The sequence below is a fragment of the Bison bison genome, unplaced genomic scaffold (genome assembly GCF_000754665.1).
Source record: "Bison bison bison isolate TAMUID 2011002044 unplaced genomic scaffold, Bison_UMD1.0 scf7180017864266, whole genome shotgun sequence".
Lineage (NCBI taxonomy): Eukaryota > Metazoa > Chordata > Mammalia > Artiodactyla > Bovidae > Bison > Bison bison.
In genome coordinates, this window is record NW_011494838.1 from 2,629,565 (window position 1) to 2,646,468 (window position 16,904).

The 16,904-nt window shown below is 42.7% G+C and overlaps 1 protein-coding gene across 1 annotated transcript in view; it reads left to right on the forward strand.

The window, feature by feature from the left end:
• Positions 1-9,115: 9,115 nt before the first annotated feature.
• C5 (complement component 5) overlaps positions 9,116-16,904 on the forward strand; it is a 97,678-nt gene continuing 89,889 nt past the window's right edge. The window contains exons 1-2 of the mRNA XM_010848415.1: positions 9,116-9,248; positions 16,131-16,323. Of these exons, the coding sequence (XP_010846717.1) occupies positions 9,184-9,248; positions 16,131-16,323 (258 nt within the window). The 5' untranslated portion in view covers positions 9,116-9,183. The remainder of the gene's footprint in view (positions 9,249-16,130; positions 16,324-16,904) is intronic.

The following is a 16,904-nucleotide window of genomic DNA, read 5'->3' on the forward strand; positions in this document are numbered from 1 at the left end:
CCACACTAAGTTTGGGGCTCTGTTGTTCCTGTCTTGAAATTATTAATAATTTTATCTTTTGAACTTGTTTTTTGTTGTTGTTTTGGTTTGGTTTCTTTTTCCTTGCCGCACACAGGCTTCTCTGGTTGTCATGCAGGGGCTTAGTTGCCATATACAGGAATCTAAGTTCCCCAATCAGGGATCAAGTCTATGTCCCCTGCACTGGACGGCAGATTCTTAACCACTGGACCACCAGGGGTGTTCCTGAACTTGTGTTTTATAAGTAAAGTCTGACAGGACAACGGAGAATGCATTTGAGTTACCGAAGATGTGTGTGATACAGGTGCCCGTCACCCCTTGGACCCCCTTCCTGCGGAGCATCCATAGTGCTCAGTGGGCCCACAATGTGCAGAGGTTTCATGAGACTCAAAGTGAGTGCACAGTGAGGAGTCATGTCTATGATGCAGTCGGGGGGTGCTGACAGCCCCTGGAGGCCACATTTCCCACAGGAACCAGAACGCGGTTTGAATCCAGAAAGATGACAGTGGCATTCGAAGAAACGCAAATGGCTGAGGCGCTTCATCACAGTCTTTCTTGTTCTGTTGTTATTAGCCAAACACATGAAATATGCTGACATAGAAGGACAGGGAAAGACGGGGTACTCAGTAGCTCCCCTTCCTTTCAGGCTCTTCTTGTTTATCAGGAAGCAAAGGCCTGAGTGTTGACAGAGTGCACACAATCAGGAGGTAAACTGAGGCAGCTGAGGTGGTTTTGTGCAGCAGGTGCACCTGGCAAGGTAAGGGAGATACCACGGAAGAAAGGCTTTGTATTTTAAAACGTTTAATAGCACTATCCTTGCTTAATGGATAAGCAGCTCTACATTTTTTGCCTTGCCCTGGGGCCTTCCACTTTTACAGATGGCCTTGACTGCTCCTTTCTGTGTGATTCTGGGCAGCCCTGCCTTTCTTCCTTCTTGCCTTCCTGCCATTCTTTTAACCCTTTCTGAGCATCAGTTTCTTTATCTATAAAATGAAATAATGCCAAACCATGCCAACCATTATCAAGAGACCTCTGCTGCTGCTCATTCTATTTATTTCTTATATAACTTCCATGGAGATATCCAGAAAACATTCTGAAGGGGTCTATGGATAAATGAGGGAAACGAAAATTATACAAAGTTGTGTGGGGCGGGGGGCAGACTAAACCTTTCCAAGTTATTGGGGGAGAATCCATCAAAAAGCTTTTTGATATTTGCCTTTTTCCTATTAATGGAGACTTTTGTATGTTTGCTGAAAGAAAGGAGTTGGTAAAGCAGGAGAGATACGATGCTAGAGAGAATGGACATATGAGCTCCTTAAATGTTTATATGACTTTTCATTGTAAGGGATATCACATTTAAGCATTCCCGTGAAGAATGCAGGGCAGGTGTTCTTATTTCCAGGAACTGTAGAGCCTAGCTCTCAGAAGAGACATAAAATGAGAAGCTAGAATTTACCTTGGAAAGATGTCACGGATTAGCTCTGACCCTCAGCTCTTGTTATTCCAGCCTTCTTGGGGTGCTATTAAGTTACTACCAGCAGAGGGCGTCTTTAAGCAGGCCTCTGAGCCCATAGTTAAGAACTTAAAGTGCACTTGGAAATAAAAGATTTTTTTTCTTTTTAACTGAAGTATGACCAAACAGCAACAAGAATAGTTGATTTATAATATTGTGTTAATTTCAGGTGTACAGCATAGTGATTCAGTATTTTCGCAAATTATACTCTATTTTAGGTTATTACCAGATAATGGGTATAATTCCTTGCACTAAATGGTATATCTTTGTTGCTTATTTATTTTATACATAGTAGTTTAGGCCCCGTATGGAAAGGAATTGGGGCCTCCTGCTCAGAGTCGAGAGACTGAGCCACCGCACAGGGAAATCCTCCAGCCACAGCCAAGCCTTTCAGAGACCGCAGCCTCAGCTAACAGCTTGACTGCAAACTCAAGAGAGAACCTAAGCCAAAATTATCCAGCCAAGTCATTCCTGAATTCTTGCCCAATAAAACTGTGAAGATAATTGTTTACTTTAAGCCCCTAAATTTTGGGGTAATTGATAACATAGCAATAGTTAACTTGTCCTCTGTAACAGCTGTTTTTCTAAAGATGCAAGTCTCATGAAAGTGCCTGTATTCACCACCACCAATGGGCAATTGCTCAGTAGAAATGGCTTTGCTGCATAATTTTGTTTTGGGTTCATGTTTTCTCAAGAGTTCACAATCAAGTTGTAGCTGGGGCTGTGGTCACTGAAAGGCATGACTAGGGCCAGGGATTTGTCTCCACAGGGACTCACTTGCGTGAGGCAGGAGGCCTCAGTTCCTTTCCACATGGGCCTCTCCACAGGCTTCTTGAGTGTCTTTACTACATTGTGGCTGGCCTCCCCCAGAGCAGGCAGTCCCAGAGACAGCCAGGTGGGAAAGGCGACGTCTTCCATGACTCCTCTGAAGCCACACACCTCTACATTTGCTGTATGCTATTGGCCAGATGAGCCGACCCTGATTCAGAGCGGGAGGGGGTCACCCAAGGCCATGAATACCAGGGAGGCAGGGACACTGGGGCCATCCTGGAGACTGGCTACCACGTCTAGCCACTGGATGAGTGGATGAGTACTAGTGCATTACAGGCACTAGAATTAGATAAGAGAACTCATGTTGAACAAGAAGTATATTATCTGAAACAAGTGTGTGACGGTGCAGCCAACAAGAGGTTAATGGCCTGAGCTTCATTCTTCACAAGGTCTAACATATAGAAAAAATAGCTTCAATGAGGTTGTAAAACTGAGACACACATGGAGAGTGGGCACCTTCTTTTGTCTCTTTTCGTTTCCTCTGAAGAAACGTGCTTAACTGCATTCTATCACAAACAGAATGATTGACTTTCTCTTTGGGCCTTATTACTTTCCACTTCCTCTACATTCTGTCCTCAGAAATCTTCCCCTATTCTGTTACTGAGTTAGGAACCCGAGTGTTATTTCACTCCACCACTCTGGAGATGTACAAAAATAGTTTGAGCAACAGCTTTCTTCTTTATCTTTCTTCAGTTACCATTTGGGAACTTAAACGCTAAATCATCCCCCCTTGGATTTAAACTTCCTCTGACACGGCTCATCTCGCTGCTCTTGGTTCTTCCCTTCTTAGCCTCTGCTACTAATCTCCCCGGTACGTCATCTGCCTGGCTGCCCCTCCAGCCAGTCTCCACCTGACGCCCTATGAGGGAGACCCGGAGCAGTGCTTCACTTAGGTCCCATCTCTTCCCCACTCGTACTTTTGAACCCTCACCTAGAATGTACAGTGGTATCTAAATGAGAATCAAATGCGTGGAGTAGGCTCTGTTGCTGCTGCTAAGTCGCTCAGTCGTGTCTGACTCTGTGCGACCCCATGGACTGCAGCCTACCAGGCTCCTCCGTCCATGGGATTTTCCAGGCAGGAGTACTGGAGTGGGGTGCCATCGCCTTCTCCCAATGGAGTAGGCTACAAATCCTTAAAGAGTCTATAAAACAGAGACTCAATCCCAGACAAAAAAGTTGGTGTGTGTGCTAAGTCACTTCTGTCACGCCTCACTCTTTGCAACCCTATGGACCATGGCCCACCAGGCTCCTCTGTCCAGGGGATTCTCCAGGCAAGAATACTGGAGTGGGTTGCCATGCCCTCCTCCAGGGGATCTTCCAGATCCTATGGCCATCTGGGAAGCCCAGGTGGCTGAAGACCGTGTCGAAGAGAAAGACAGGGCTTGCTGTCTCTCTTCTTTTCCCCACTGATCCCAACACAGTCAAATCCCCGTCTCTGCAAGTTACGAGATGTGTTCCTTGAGGTGAATCACTGTGTTTCTCTGGGGAATCACTGTCTACTCATGGGTCAGCTGAGGTCACAGTACCTTTCAGAGTGGTTGTGAAGATTAGAAACAGTTTATGTAAGTTAATTATTACAACACCTGTGACATGGAGTTAATAATTGGTATCTATTGTGTTGTCATTTTTTGGATGATCTCTTTAAAGGTTCAAAGCGTATTCTCCATGTCTGAATTTCATATAGCACCTGGTAAAATGCAGTGGAGTTTGTAGCCCTTCTTGAAATTGCGAATTAACATTTATAAGCTTTCTTCTTAATCACTAGACCTATTCCTGGGCAGTAAGAAAAACGCTTCAGCCAATATCTTTGATACAGAGACAGGAGGATCTTTCCAAGTGTAGATCTTTTACAGCTTATGAGATAAAAGGAGGAGGGTACATGTAATCTGCTAATGGCAATCAACGCCATAAACAAGAGGAAAAAGTTCTAAATCTTCTAAAAAAGTTTCTGTTCTGTTGGGGACTTTTTGTGCTCTTTCACTCACTAAGTCAGAATGTCAGACTCTCAGGAAGTAGCAGTTATTGTGACTTCAAGAGTTCAGTCATCTAATCTCAGATCTTTACTTGACAGCAAATGGACAAACCAGAAAGGAAGTGGGGGCAAAATTCTGCTGGGCCCAATGATAAAGAGATTTTTCATCCTGATAGCCAGTTCTGACTGGCTGCTGTCAGAGGGTAGAACTGTATTTAAAGACAGATTTGTGTGATCCTATACACACACACACATATATATATATTTTTAAAGTAGAAGATCATGACTGTATCTTACACTAGTAGTAAATAATAGAGACTATTTTCAGGTTCATGCTGTGTGCTAAGAGCTTTATACATATTTCATTTCATTCTCCCATCAGCACTATGGGGTTTTACTGTTTTGATTTTATAGATAAATCACATAGCTAATCAGACAGAGCCAGGGTTTGAATTCAAGCCTGCCTCACTGCAGGCCATACTTCTTTCTCAATGAAATATTTAAAATGTTTAGAAAAATACAGCGACTCACCTATACACCCGTAAAACTACCACTAAACTTTACTGAATTATTTGTAAGATATTGCCATACTGGCTTCAGAAGTTCCTTTAAAAGAAAAGGTAATAGATGCAGTGGAAGCATATACTTCTTTCCTATCACAAATTTCTCCTTCCCTTCACAGACATAACAACTATTCCGATTTAGTATTTACCTTTCACTTCCCAAGTGGCACTAGCAGTAAAGAACCTGCCTGCCAATGCAGGAGACTAAGAGACGAAGGTTCAATCCCCGGGTCGGGAAGATCCCTGGAAGAGGGCATGGCAACCCACTCCAGTATTCTTGCCTGGAGAATCCCATGGACAGAGGAGCCTGGAGGGCCACAGTCCATGGGGTCACAGAGAGTCAGACACGACTAAAGCAACTTAGCATGCATGCATTTCACACATACGTGTATGTCATTGCATGCACGCATGCTCAATTGCTCAGTCATATTCGACTCTTTGTGACCTTATGGACTGTAGCCCACCAGGCTCCTCTGTCCATGAAATTTTCCAAGCAAGAATACTGGAGTGGGTTTCCATTTCCTCCTCCAGGGGACCTTCTAGAATCAGGGGTTGAACTCACGTCTCCTGCGTTTCCTGCATTGGCAAGCAGATTCTTCACCACTGAGCCACCTGGAAAGCCCCTGTATGTTCGTATGTTTGTGTAAGTATAAATGTTATTATGCGTTTTGTGCCATCCCAGCCAACACTGCATCGCATGGTATGAATACACAGTCATATATTTATCATTGTTAACGTTGCTTTAGGTTGCTCCCAAGATTTTACTATTGCAAATAATAGTGCATTCCTATACTAGTGTTTGAGGCAAATGTGTGAAAGTTTTCTGGGATATAAACCAAGAGTGTTTATTTTCCTGTTACCCTCTAATAAAGTTTCCTGCAGGCTGGGGTGAATTCCTGATTCAATGTTGGGATATCAGAGTCTTGGATGTGGGATAGACGTACAAGATTGAGAAAAAAAAGGGGGTTTTAGAGGGTGTGATGTTGATAGCCCAGGTCACTTGAGAGAGGAATTTCACGACACAGCTAAGCAGTGAATCTTGGACTCAAGGAGAGAGATGCTGGTTTCTCCTTTGGCCTGATCAACTGAAAACTAATTTCAAGGTGGTTGTGGGGATTTATTAAGAGACTGGGGAAATAAGGAATGGGCCAAGTGAAACAGGAACACTTGGAAGGGTGTTTTTAAACCAAGTGTCCAGGGACCCTCGGGTTCCCATGGAGCCTCCTAGGGCCGTCTGGGAGTGCCCCTGAGCAGAGAGCAGGGCCATGCCTTCTACTCGCCTGGAGCACCTCCATTCTAACTAGTTCCCACATTGGACTTCCCTGTAAGACTCTTTTCAATAAACTTTTTGTAGCTAAATGTCTTTTCAAATTTGTTTAAATATTTTGGAAGGCAAGTAACCAATGAGAGGCATTTACCCATAAGGTTCCACAGCTAGCTGTGGTGTATACCCCAAGATTCCTTTCCTCACTGGTGTTACGGGCAAGCACGTATGTGGATTCCGAGTGAGCTGCATCCTGCAGTGCCAGTAGCAGTGACCCGTATTTAACCCTCGTTTCTGAAAGTGCAAGTGAAGTCACTAAGTCGTGTCCGACTCTTTGCGACCCCGTGGACTGTAGCCTACCAGGCTTCTCTGTCCATGGGATTCTCCAGTCAAGAGTACTGGAGTGGGTTGCCATGGAAGAGATACCTAAGTGAAGGTATAAATAGGTTAAGCATAATAGTAATAGTACTTGACTGACTGTTTACTACCCTGCTAGGAGCATTTTCATGTCATGGTGACTTCAGAGAATAAGTAATTCAGCTACTTGGCTGCAGTGAAGAAGAGGTGCATAGAGGCTGGAGAATCAAGCAAGACTCAGACTAAGAGAGGCCTTGTGAGCTAAGTGAGGTCATGTCGGGTCCATCTGAGGGTCAAATTGAGGTAGCATTAGCAGGAAGGTCAAGAGACCACCAAAGTTCCTGCCAGACCTGGTTTCTCCTCTTTAGAGATGGATTATCTGTACATAAAAAGGAAGCCCAGGTGGTGCAGTGGTGAAAAATCTGCCGGCCAGTGCAAGAGATGTGGGTTTGATCCCTGGGTCAGAAAGATCCCCTGAAGTGGAAAATGGCAACCCACTCCAGTATTCTTGCCAGGAAAATCCCAGGGACAGGGAAGCCTGGCGGGCTATAGTCACAGGGTCTCAACAAGTTGGACACGACTGAGCACCATCCACACATCTGTATAAAAACCAAGGACTCCTCCAGAGGTCAACATTTTAAAATGTAAAGAAGAATCCATCTTTGAGCCATGTTTGTAAGGCATATGAAAACATTTTAGTTGAAGGCAATTGGAAATCTGTAAGCAGTTGAATTCTAGTTCTATTGAGAACCTGTGAAATCCACTGTTTTTTAAATGTTTTCTACCAGAGAAACATGCCAATGGTAAGTGACTAATATCACTGATCAATATTGACTCCATAATACAAGCAAATAAATTTCCTTCACTTCAGATATATCTATGGTCATTTGAATGTTCTCGCTTTCTCCTGAAGATCTTTTCCCGAAAATGATGGCAAAAGTATTTTGTTTGTTTTAACTTGCCCCATCTTTCGCAACCCAGTTTAATTATTTTACAGATTTCCTTCTGAAACAAATAGGTCAGATAATGGTGGTGGTTTAGTCTCTAAGTCGTGTCAGACTCTTGCAACCCCATGGCGTCTCCGTCCATGGGATTCTTCAGGCAAGAATACCAGAGTGGGTTGCCGTTTCCTTCTCCGAGGTCAGACACTAGTGGCAGGTTTTTGCCATTTCAGTGATCTATGTCAGAGACGCTGGTAGTGAACTTTGTGCATCAGATTCTCCTTTGTGCACCTTTTCCCAGTGAATTCAGTACAAAGTGTTGGTGAAATAGAACCTTATTAATTCAAAAGAAGGGTCACCAATGTGAACATAAAGCATATGAATTATAGAAAACTGTTTAGAGAAATCTGTTTCACTACTTTGAAATAGAGTACTTATTACATAGTAAGCTGGACATCAGTGCTAGTAGAAGGAAAGTAGTAAATAAAAACTTTCTAGCAAGCATCATAAGGCTTCCCGGTGGCTCAGACAGTAAAGAGTCGGCCTGCAATGCGGAAGACCCCGGTTTGATCCCTGGGTCAGGAAGATCCCCTGGAGAAGGGAATTGCTACCCACTCCAGTTTTCTTGCCTGGAAAATTCCATGGACAGAGGAGCCTGGTGGACTACAGTCCATGGGGTCTCGAAGAGTCGGTCACGACTGAGCAACTAACACTTTCACTTTCGAGCGTCATAAAAATCTTAAAGTTTTTTTTCTAAATTAAGTACAAGACTCATATCATAGGAAGCTTTGTTTTCTTTAAGCTCTTATATGAAAATGATTAAAACCTCATTGAAAAGTATAGCATAAGTTTGTTTTTTAGAAAAGAAAAATATTCTGTGCCTGAATGAATGCAAATTTTGAATTTGTGGTGTCTGAATTAATAGATATTGAGGATATCCATTCCCTGCTAAAAACAAGTATTTGATTCATCATATATTTTGTAGAAAATGATACAGCATCCTCAGCAGAATATTTTCATTGCCAGTCACAATCTTTTCTCCACCTAACATTCAGCTTCTTTTCTAGACTGGGACAGATGGACAGGGAGGCCTGGCATGCTGCAGTCCATGGGCTCGAAAAGAGTCAGACATGACTGAGCAACTGAACTGACTGAACTGAACTGAACGGACCAAGGACTTATTCCTTTGCAGATCTGTCTTCTTCTGCCATTTCCAACGCCAATGATGCTACCATTCAAGCCTTCTCTAGAAAGATAGCTCACAAGCCCTTCTAAACCAGGCCCATTCTAAAATCACCTTCATGTGAAACTGAATCCCGGTGGGTCTCCATCAGAACGTCTCCAGAGGCATGCTCTCATGATAAAACTTTCAGAGCAATTGCCTGGTCAAGAGACAAAAGACAGTCAACTTACTGATTTTTAACTTTGAGGCATTCATTGCAGTGCCAAACTTTTATGTTAGACTCCTTTATTTGTATTAATCAAAATAAATTCTCTAGGTGTAAATCTGTATAAAATATCTTCCCATAAAAATCTTCTACTTTTATACCTGGGCATTAAAGAGTGTTTCCATTCCAATTTTACTTTTCCTGCTCAGAAGTCCCTCTTCTTGACATTAATAATTAACCAGTAAACCAACTTACCCAAGTTCTTTAATCTCGGTTTCTTTAAAAAGGAGAGTAACTTCAGGAAGATCATATCGATGGTTTACCACTGCCTCCAGCATGGGCCTGTGGAGCATACTTTGTTTTTTAATCTTCCTGGGGAAAAGTTGGGGCCAGGAACAAACGTAAGTAAAAGAAGCTACCTTCATTTTTCAGTGCATCTTATCAAGGCTATGAGTGAAAAATCAAATACAACAGACTGTGTGAATTTGTACATTACTTTCTACTTCTGGGAACACCAGTAGTCTCAGCTCTGAATAAGAAAATCATGCAGCATTTTGATTTGATGTGTGGCTAACAATGGGACAGTTTTACAGGTTGGTTTTGTGTGTGTGTGTGTTTTTTTAACTTTAAATTTTGTATAGGGGTATCGCCTATTAGCAATATTGGGCTCATTTCAGATGAACAGTGAAGGCACTCGGCCATATATATACATGTATCCATTCTCCCCCAAACACCCTTCTCATCCTGACTGCCACATAACTTTGAGCAGAATTCCACGCAGGAGTTTATTGGTTAACCATTTTAAATATAGCAGTGTGTATATGTCCATTGCTGCTGCTGCTGCTAAGTCACTTCACTCGTGTCCGACTCTGTGCAACCCCATAGACGGCAGCCCACCAGGCTCCACCGTCCCTGGGATTCTCCAGGCAAGAACCCTGGAGTGAGTTTCCTTCTCCAATGCATGAAAGTGAAAAGTGAAAGTGAAGTCGCTCAGTCGTGTCTGACCCTCAGCGACCCCATGGACTGCAGCCTTCCAGGCTCCTCCGTCCATGGGATTTTCCAGGCAAGCGTACTGGAGTGGTGTGCCATTGCCTTCTCCGATATGTCCATTAGGGGATTGTTATTTATAAAACTTTACATGCGTGACTGATCAAATTCTTCTTTTAAAAAAGCACAACTAAATTCAAGATTGCAAACTTTCTTGCATTCACTGCTTATTTCTATTTGGTGTAGAATTTTCCTGTGTTTTCTGTGTACTCTACATAGAAAAGCAAGTGTTACTTGGGGGTCAATTCTAATACTATGGTTTGAAATCTATTGATGTAATTACTTCTAAATTTATGAGCGCATGCTTCACAAATTACACACGATAGTTTGTTGAAAATTATTATTGAAACAATTGTATTTAAAACTAGGTCTTAAAATATTGATCTCATATCTAGAAATAACATCTTAGTATTGAAAAGGAACTGGAGAGTATCTAATCAAACCTGTATCAAATGTAAGTATAAATCCAGACAGAGGCAGTAATTTGCCAAAGGTCACACCACTAAAACAAACAGAAGTAGAATCTGTATTAAGGACTCCTCTTTATTACTTCAGATTTTTTCCATTTTGTCATAAATGTACACACGTAAAATACACAATAAATATCAATGTATACCTGAGATGTCATGAACTTTAGCACTCTCCCACCCCTAATCTCACATGGCCACCCCATTTCCTAGATTCTGTTATTCCATCTTAAAAGACAGCCAACTGAAGTTCAGAGAGATTGGATTAAATGGCTGCAGATTCGTGGTGGAACTAGGACTAGAACCTAGGTCTCATGATACTGAATTTTCAACTACACTGTACTGACCCTTAATAAGCACATTCTGTTTCTCTGAAAAAGTAACAGTATACTATACAGAACATGGGAGTCAGTAAATTTAATTGACTGATTCAGCTAAAACTTGTCGAGAACTTGGCACTGAGGATGTATCGGGTTGGCCGAAAATTTCGTTTGGCTTCTTGGGGGAAAGCCAAATGAACTTTTTGGCCAACCCAACAGTAGATGGTATAGAGCTTGCATTCAAGAAGGAGGGGAAAATGACTCAATGAACAAACCAGTGAATGAATGAATAAGGTCAGGTGGCTATTGGTACCAGGAAGAAAAAAATAAAAAGGACAATAAGAGGATAAAAAAATGATTGGGCACCATACGAAAGTGTAGACAGGGAACATTCTCTACAGAGGCGACACTCGAGCAGAGCTTGCAGGAAGTAACACAGCAAATCAGGCAAACATTTGGGGAAAGAACATTCCAGATAGAGGCCAAGCTATCATTTGTGCCTCTTTGCAAGTTCAGTGGCCATGTTCTCTACAACTATTGAAAGAAAATAAGAAAAATGCAAAATACTTTATATGATAGATTGTGTTGGCATTACATCAGTAAGGATCAAAATACATATGAGTAGATGGTTGCAGAGCTATCTTTTAGGGACTTGTGAACATGAATTACATGAATTAGCTGAAAGTTCCTTGGACAGTAAGGAGGTCAAACCAGTCAATCTTAAGGGAGATCAACCCTGAATATTCCCTGGAAGGACTGATGCTGAAGCTGAAGCTAGAGTATGTTGGTTATCTGATGTGAACGGACGACTCACTGGAAAAGTCCCTGATGCTGGGAAAGATTGAGGGCAGAAGGAAAAGAGGGCATCAGAGGCTGAGATGGCTGGACGGCATCACCGACGCAATGAACATGAACTTGGGCAAACTCCAGGAAATGGTGAAGGACGGGGAGGCCTGGCGTACTGCAGTCCACGGGGCCACAGAGTCTGACACGACCGGGTGACTGAACAAGAACAACAGCAAACATGCATTATTCTCTAATTCACCACTACTACCACACAGACAATCAGAATGAAAACAATAGTAAACTGAAAAATATAAAACTTCTAATGCTGCTGCTGCTAAGTCGCTTCAGTCGTGCCTGACTCTGTGTGACCCCATAGACGGCAGCCCACCAGGCTCCCCCGTCCCTGGGATTCTCCAGGCAAGAACACTGGAGTGGGTTGCCATTTCCTTCTCCGATGCATGAAAGTGAAAGTGAATTCACCTAGTCGTGTCTGACTCTTAGCAACCCCATGGACTGCAGCCTACCAGGCTCCTCCATCCATGGGATTTTCCAGGCAAGAGTACTGGAGTGGGGTGCCATTGCTTTCTCTGAAAACTTATAATAACAACAATTTGAAAAATAACTTTTATTTCAGTTCAGTTCAGTTGCTCAGTCATGTCCAACTCTTTGGGACCCCATGGACTGCAGCATGCTAGGCCTCCCTGTCCATCACCTCCCGGAATTTACTCAAACTCATGTCCATTGAGTCAGTGATGCCATCCAACCATCTCATCCTCTGTCGTCCTCTTCTCTTCCTGTCTTCAATCTTTCCCAGCATCAGGGTCTTTTCAAATGAGTCAGTTCTGCACATCAGGTGGCCAAAGTATTGGAGTTTCAGCTTTAGCATCGTTCCTTCCAATGAATATTCAGGACTGATTTCCTTTAGGATGGACTGGTTTGATCTCCTTGCAGTCCAAAGGACTCTCAAGAGTCTTCTCCAACACCACAGTTCAAAACCATCAATTCTTTGGCGCTCAGCTTTCTTTATAGTCCAACTCTCATATCCATACCTGACTACTGGAAAAACCATAGCCTTGACTAGATGGACCTTTGTTTGCAAAATAACGTCTCTGCTTTTTAATATGCTGTCTAGGTTGGTCATAACTCTCCTCCCAAGGAGCAAGTGTCTTTTAATTTCATGGCTGCAGTCACCGTCGGCAGTGATTTTGGAGCCCCCAAAAATAAAGTCTGACACTGTTTCCACTGTTTCTCCATCCATTTGCCATGTCTTTCAGAATGTCCCACAGTTCACTGTTACTTATTTATTTACTTCGGTTGTGCTGTGTCTGTGTTGCCTCGTGGCTTTTCTCCAGGTGTGGCAAGCAAGGGCCACTCTCTAGTTATGGTGCTCAGGCTTCTCCTTGCCGTGGCTCCTCTTGCTGTAGAGCACGGGCTTTCGGGAACTCAGCCTTCCGTAGTCATGGCTCCTGGGCTCCTGAGCGCGAGAGCACAGGCTCAATAGTTCTGGCACACAGGCTTAGCTGCTCTTTGGCAAGTGGGGTCTTCCTGGATCGAACCCATGTCTCCTGCATTGGCAGGCAGATTCTTTACCACTGAGCCACCAGGGAAGCCCAATGCCGAAATTAAAACAGCTTTCCCCCACCCCTGCCGACTAAACTTCTCTTGAAAAACTCTCGATAAATTCAATTTAGTCTAGCACTTGAAAGTGTTAGTTCAGGAAACAGGTTCCTCAGGTTCAGTTCCTAATTCTGTAATTTAATAGCTGTGTGATCTTGGGCAAGTTAACTACCAGCTTCCTCCTCTGTAAAAGCAGAGTAATAATAAGGTCTTTTTCATAGGATGGTCGTCACAGCACAGTGACGTATATACGTAAATAAATACATATGTGTGTGCATAGTGCTTAAAATAGTGCCTAGAACTGAGTGAGGTTTCAGTAAATGTATCTTAGTATCATCAAACCTGAACATTTCTTGTTTTCTGATGTTCCTGCATAAATACATGGGAAACTGAGAAGATGGTTGGAAAACTGGAGATTCTTTTACAATTTTTCTGTAAATGGTTCCAAATTACTTGTCATGTAGAAGAATTACCAGGTGCTTTTAAAGTGTTTATTTGCTTCCAAATTAGTTTCATTGTTATTAGAGACTTGCTGATTTTGAAGCCTTTTGAAACGTCAGTGTTGTGCGCACATGTGTGCTACGTTGCTTCAGTCGTGTCCAACTCCCTGACCCCTCGGACTGCAGCCCACCAGGCTCCTCTGTCTGTGGGATTCTCCAGGCAAGAACACTGAGCGGGTCGCCATGCCCTTGTCCAAGGGATCTTCCCAGCTCAGAGATCAAACCCGCGCCTCTTACGTCTCGTGCATTGGCAGGCGGGTTCTTTACCGCCAAGCCACTGGGGAAGCCCATAGTGTTGTGAGGAATCTGCAATAATTCTGCCCACTGGCCTGTGCCCTCTAGCCCTAATGAGCTGCTTGAATTATTCAATCACCTTTTGGGTTGAAACACACTTCTTTTTCTATTAATAGCATGGGTAGCTCTCACTGTTCCAATTAGATACTTTTACAATATACAATTAATAACCTTGTTTATATTTGTAAGTTTTCTTTTAATAAAACTATGAAAATTCACCCATTTTAAGATTTCTATTTCAAAACCTTATATTGATTCACGTCCATTCTTGATACATCACATAAAATATAAAACTGAGGGAACAGCCCACCGTTTGCAAACATAGTTTATAACCTTGACCTCAGTTATGCACATAATAGAGTGAGGCCTGAACATGAAGACCTGCCTCGTCCACTTATAAGCTGTGTGACCTTGGTCCACTTAACCTCTGGTCACTTGTGAAATAGGAATAATAATGACATCTACGTCACTGGCCTGCTGTAAAGATTACGAGTTGTACGTAAAGCCCTCATACAGCCTCTCATTTCTCACTTTTTGTTCTTATCATTATGTTGTATGACTGTTATCATCTGTTCTGCAAGGACCTCCATTACTACTTCCATTTCTAAATGCATTTCCTGGCTCACTGTTATTCTGTTCATTTCTTCATCCACCCACTGCTGCTGCTGCTGCTGCTAAGTCGCTTCAGTTGTGTCCGACTCTGTGTGACCCCACAGACGGCAGCCCACCAGGCTCCCCGTCCCTGGGATTCTCCAGGCAAGAACACTGGAGTGGGTTGCCATTTCCTTCTCCAATGCATGAAAGTGAGAAGTGAAAGTGAAGTCGCTCAGTCATGTCCGACTTTTAGCGACCCCATGGACTGCAGCCCACCAGGCTCCTCCGTTAATGGGATTTTTCCAGGCAAGAGTACTGGAGTGGGGTGCCATCGCCTTCTCGGATTCACCCACTAGAATAACATAATAGTTATAAGAGTATTTCCTTTCAACAATTCAGCAAACATTTATTGAGTACTAAGCATGCTTCCTCCTTGGGAGGAAAGTTATGACCAACCTAGATAGCATATTCAAAAGCAGAGACATTACTTTGCCAACAAAGGTCCGTCTAGTCAAGGCTATGGTTTTCCCAGTGGTCACGTATGGATGTGAGAGTTGGACTGTGAAGAAAGCGGAGCACTGAAGAATTGATGCTTTTGAACTGTGGTGTTGGATAAGACTCTTGAGAGTCCCTTGGACTGCAAGGAGATCCAACCAGTCCTGGGTGTTCTTTGGAGGGAATGATGCTGAAGCTGAAACTCCAGTACTTTGGCCACCTCATGCGAAGAGTTGACTCATTGGAAAAGACTCTGATGCTGGGAGGGATTTGGGGCAGGAGGAGAAGGGGACGACAGAGGATGAGATGGCTGGATGGCATCACCAACTCGATGGACATGAGTTTGAGTGAACTCCGGGAGTTGGTGATGGACAGGGAGGCCTGGTGTGCTGCGATTCATGGGGTCGCAAAGAGTCGGGCACGACTGAGCGACTGAACTGAACTGAAGTATGCTAGATGCTTTCAGATAGATATTCCTATTTCCTCCTTGGCACCCTGGTGAAGGTGACTGGCTTCTGCGCTGGCTCAGCGGTAAAGCGTCCACCTGCCAATGCAGGAGATGCGGGTTCAGTGCCTGGTTTGGGAAGATCCCTCAAAGTAGGAGATGGCAAAACCCACCCAGTATTCTTGCCTGGGAAATACCATGGACAGAGGAGCCTGGCAGGCTATAGTCTATGGGGCTGCAAAGAGTCAGACACCATTTAGTGGCTAAACAACAAAAGAGGTAATAATTAAGGTATATTATTTAACTCTTCAGAGAGGGTTAGTGATTTTACCATGGTCACTCAGCCAGCAGATGGCAGAGCTGGAATTCAATCTCTGGTACCTATGTTGCTTTTTTCTGCGTCGGGCAAAAATATTGAACCTATTTATCATTAAAAGTTTTCCTTTGCTATAGACGCTCAGGGAAGGTGTTATCACTACCTTTCTAGAGGTTAACAAAGTCACCAGCTCTATTTCTAAAGTCTTAATTCCAAGCTATTTTTTTCTTGGAAACTGTGCTGAAATGATTGTAGATAGCAAATAAATGTTAATTTAAAATATCATTGCAAGTTGAGAAAAAGTGCCCATTGTAATCTAATCTATCAAGTGAGATAAAAAGTCAGAAATATAACAAAAATGTCATATAAAAATACTTATCCTTCTCTTTCTTATTTCAACAGGTATGTCATTTCAGCACCAAAAGTATTCCATGTTGGAGCATATGAAAATGTTGTAATTCAAGCTTATGGATACACTGAAGAATTTGATGCAACAGTCTCAATCAAAAGCTTTCCCGACAAAAAAGTTACTTACTCTTCAGGCCATGTTACTTTATCTGCAGAAAATAAATTCCAAAATTCGGCTACCTTAACAGTATGTATTTATCCTTCAGTTTCTTTATACATACAGAATATTCTCAATAAAATGTGTATCCAGTTTGAATATTGATAACAGAGATTTCGTCATTTATACCAAACTACCGCTGTGTGATTCCTAGATGATGTCAGTCACTAATGATGATATGCGTGGAAAAGAAAATTCTAAATAGGAGAGTTGTATCTGCTTTTTAAGTAGTGTATGAAAACTTTAACATTCTTATTGGAAAATAAAGTCCTAATGTGAGCATATGGAGAAGGAGATGGCAACTCACTCCAGTATTCTCCTGGACAGAGGAGCCAAGGGGCTACAGTCTGTGCGGTTGCAAGGAGTCGGACACGACTGAGAGACTAACACCAATGTGAACAGATTTGGAAATGAATGGAAAGTACTCGTTTACTGTGAAAATTACTAATGCAAAGAAACAGACCGATATGAACACGCATATTGATCTGTCATGCATTGCCTACAAAAATCCCTGGATGCTATTTGTTTAAACTCCAATATCCTACAATCAAAACTTCTAAAACTAATGAATTATTGATTACTAAAGTGAATAGCTCTTATGTATAACCATA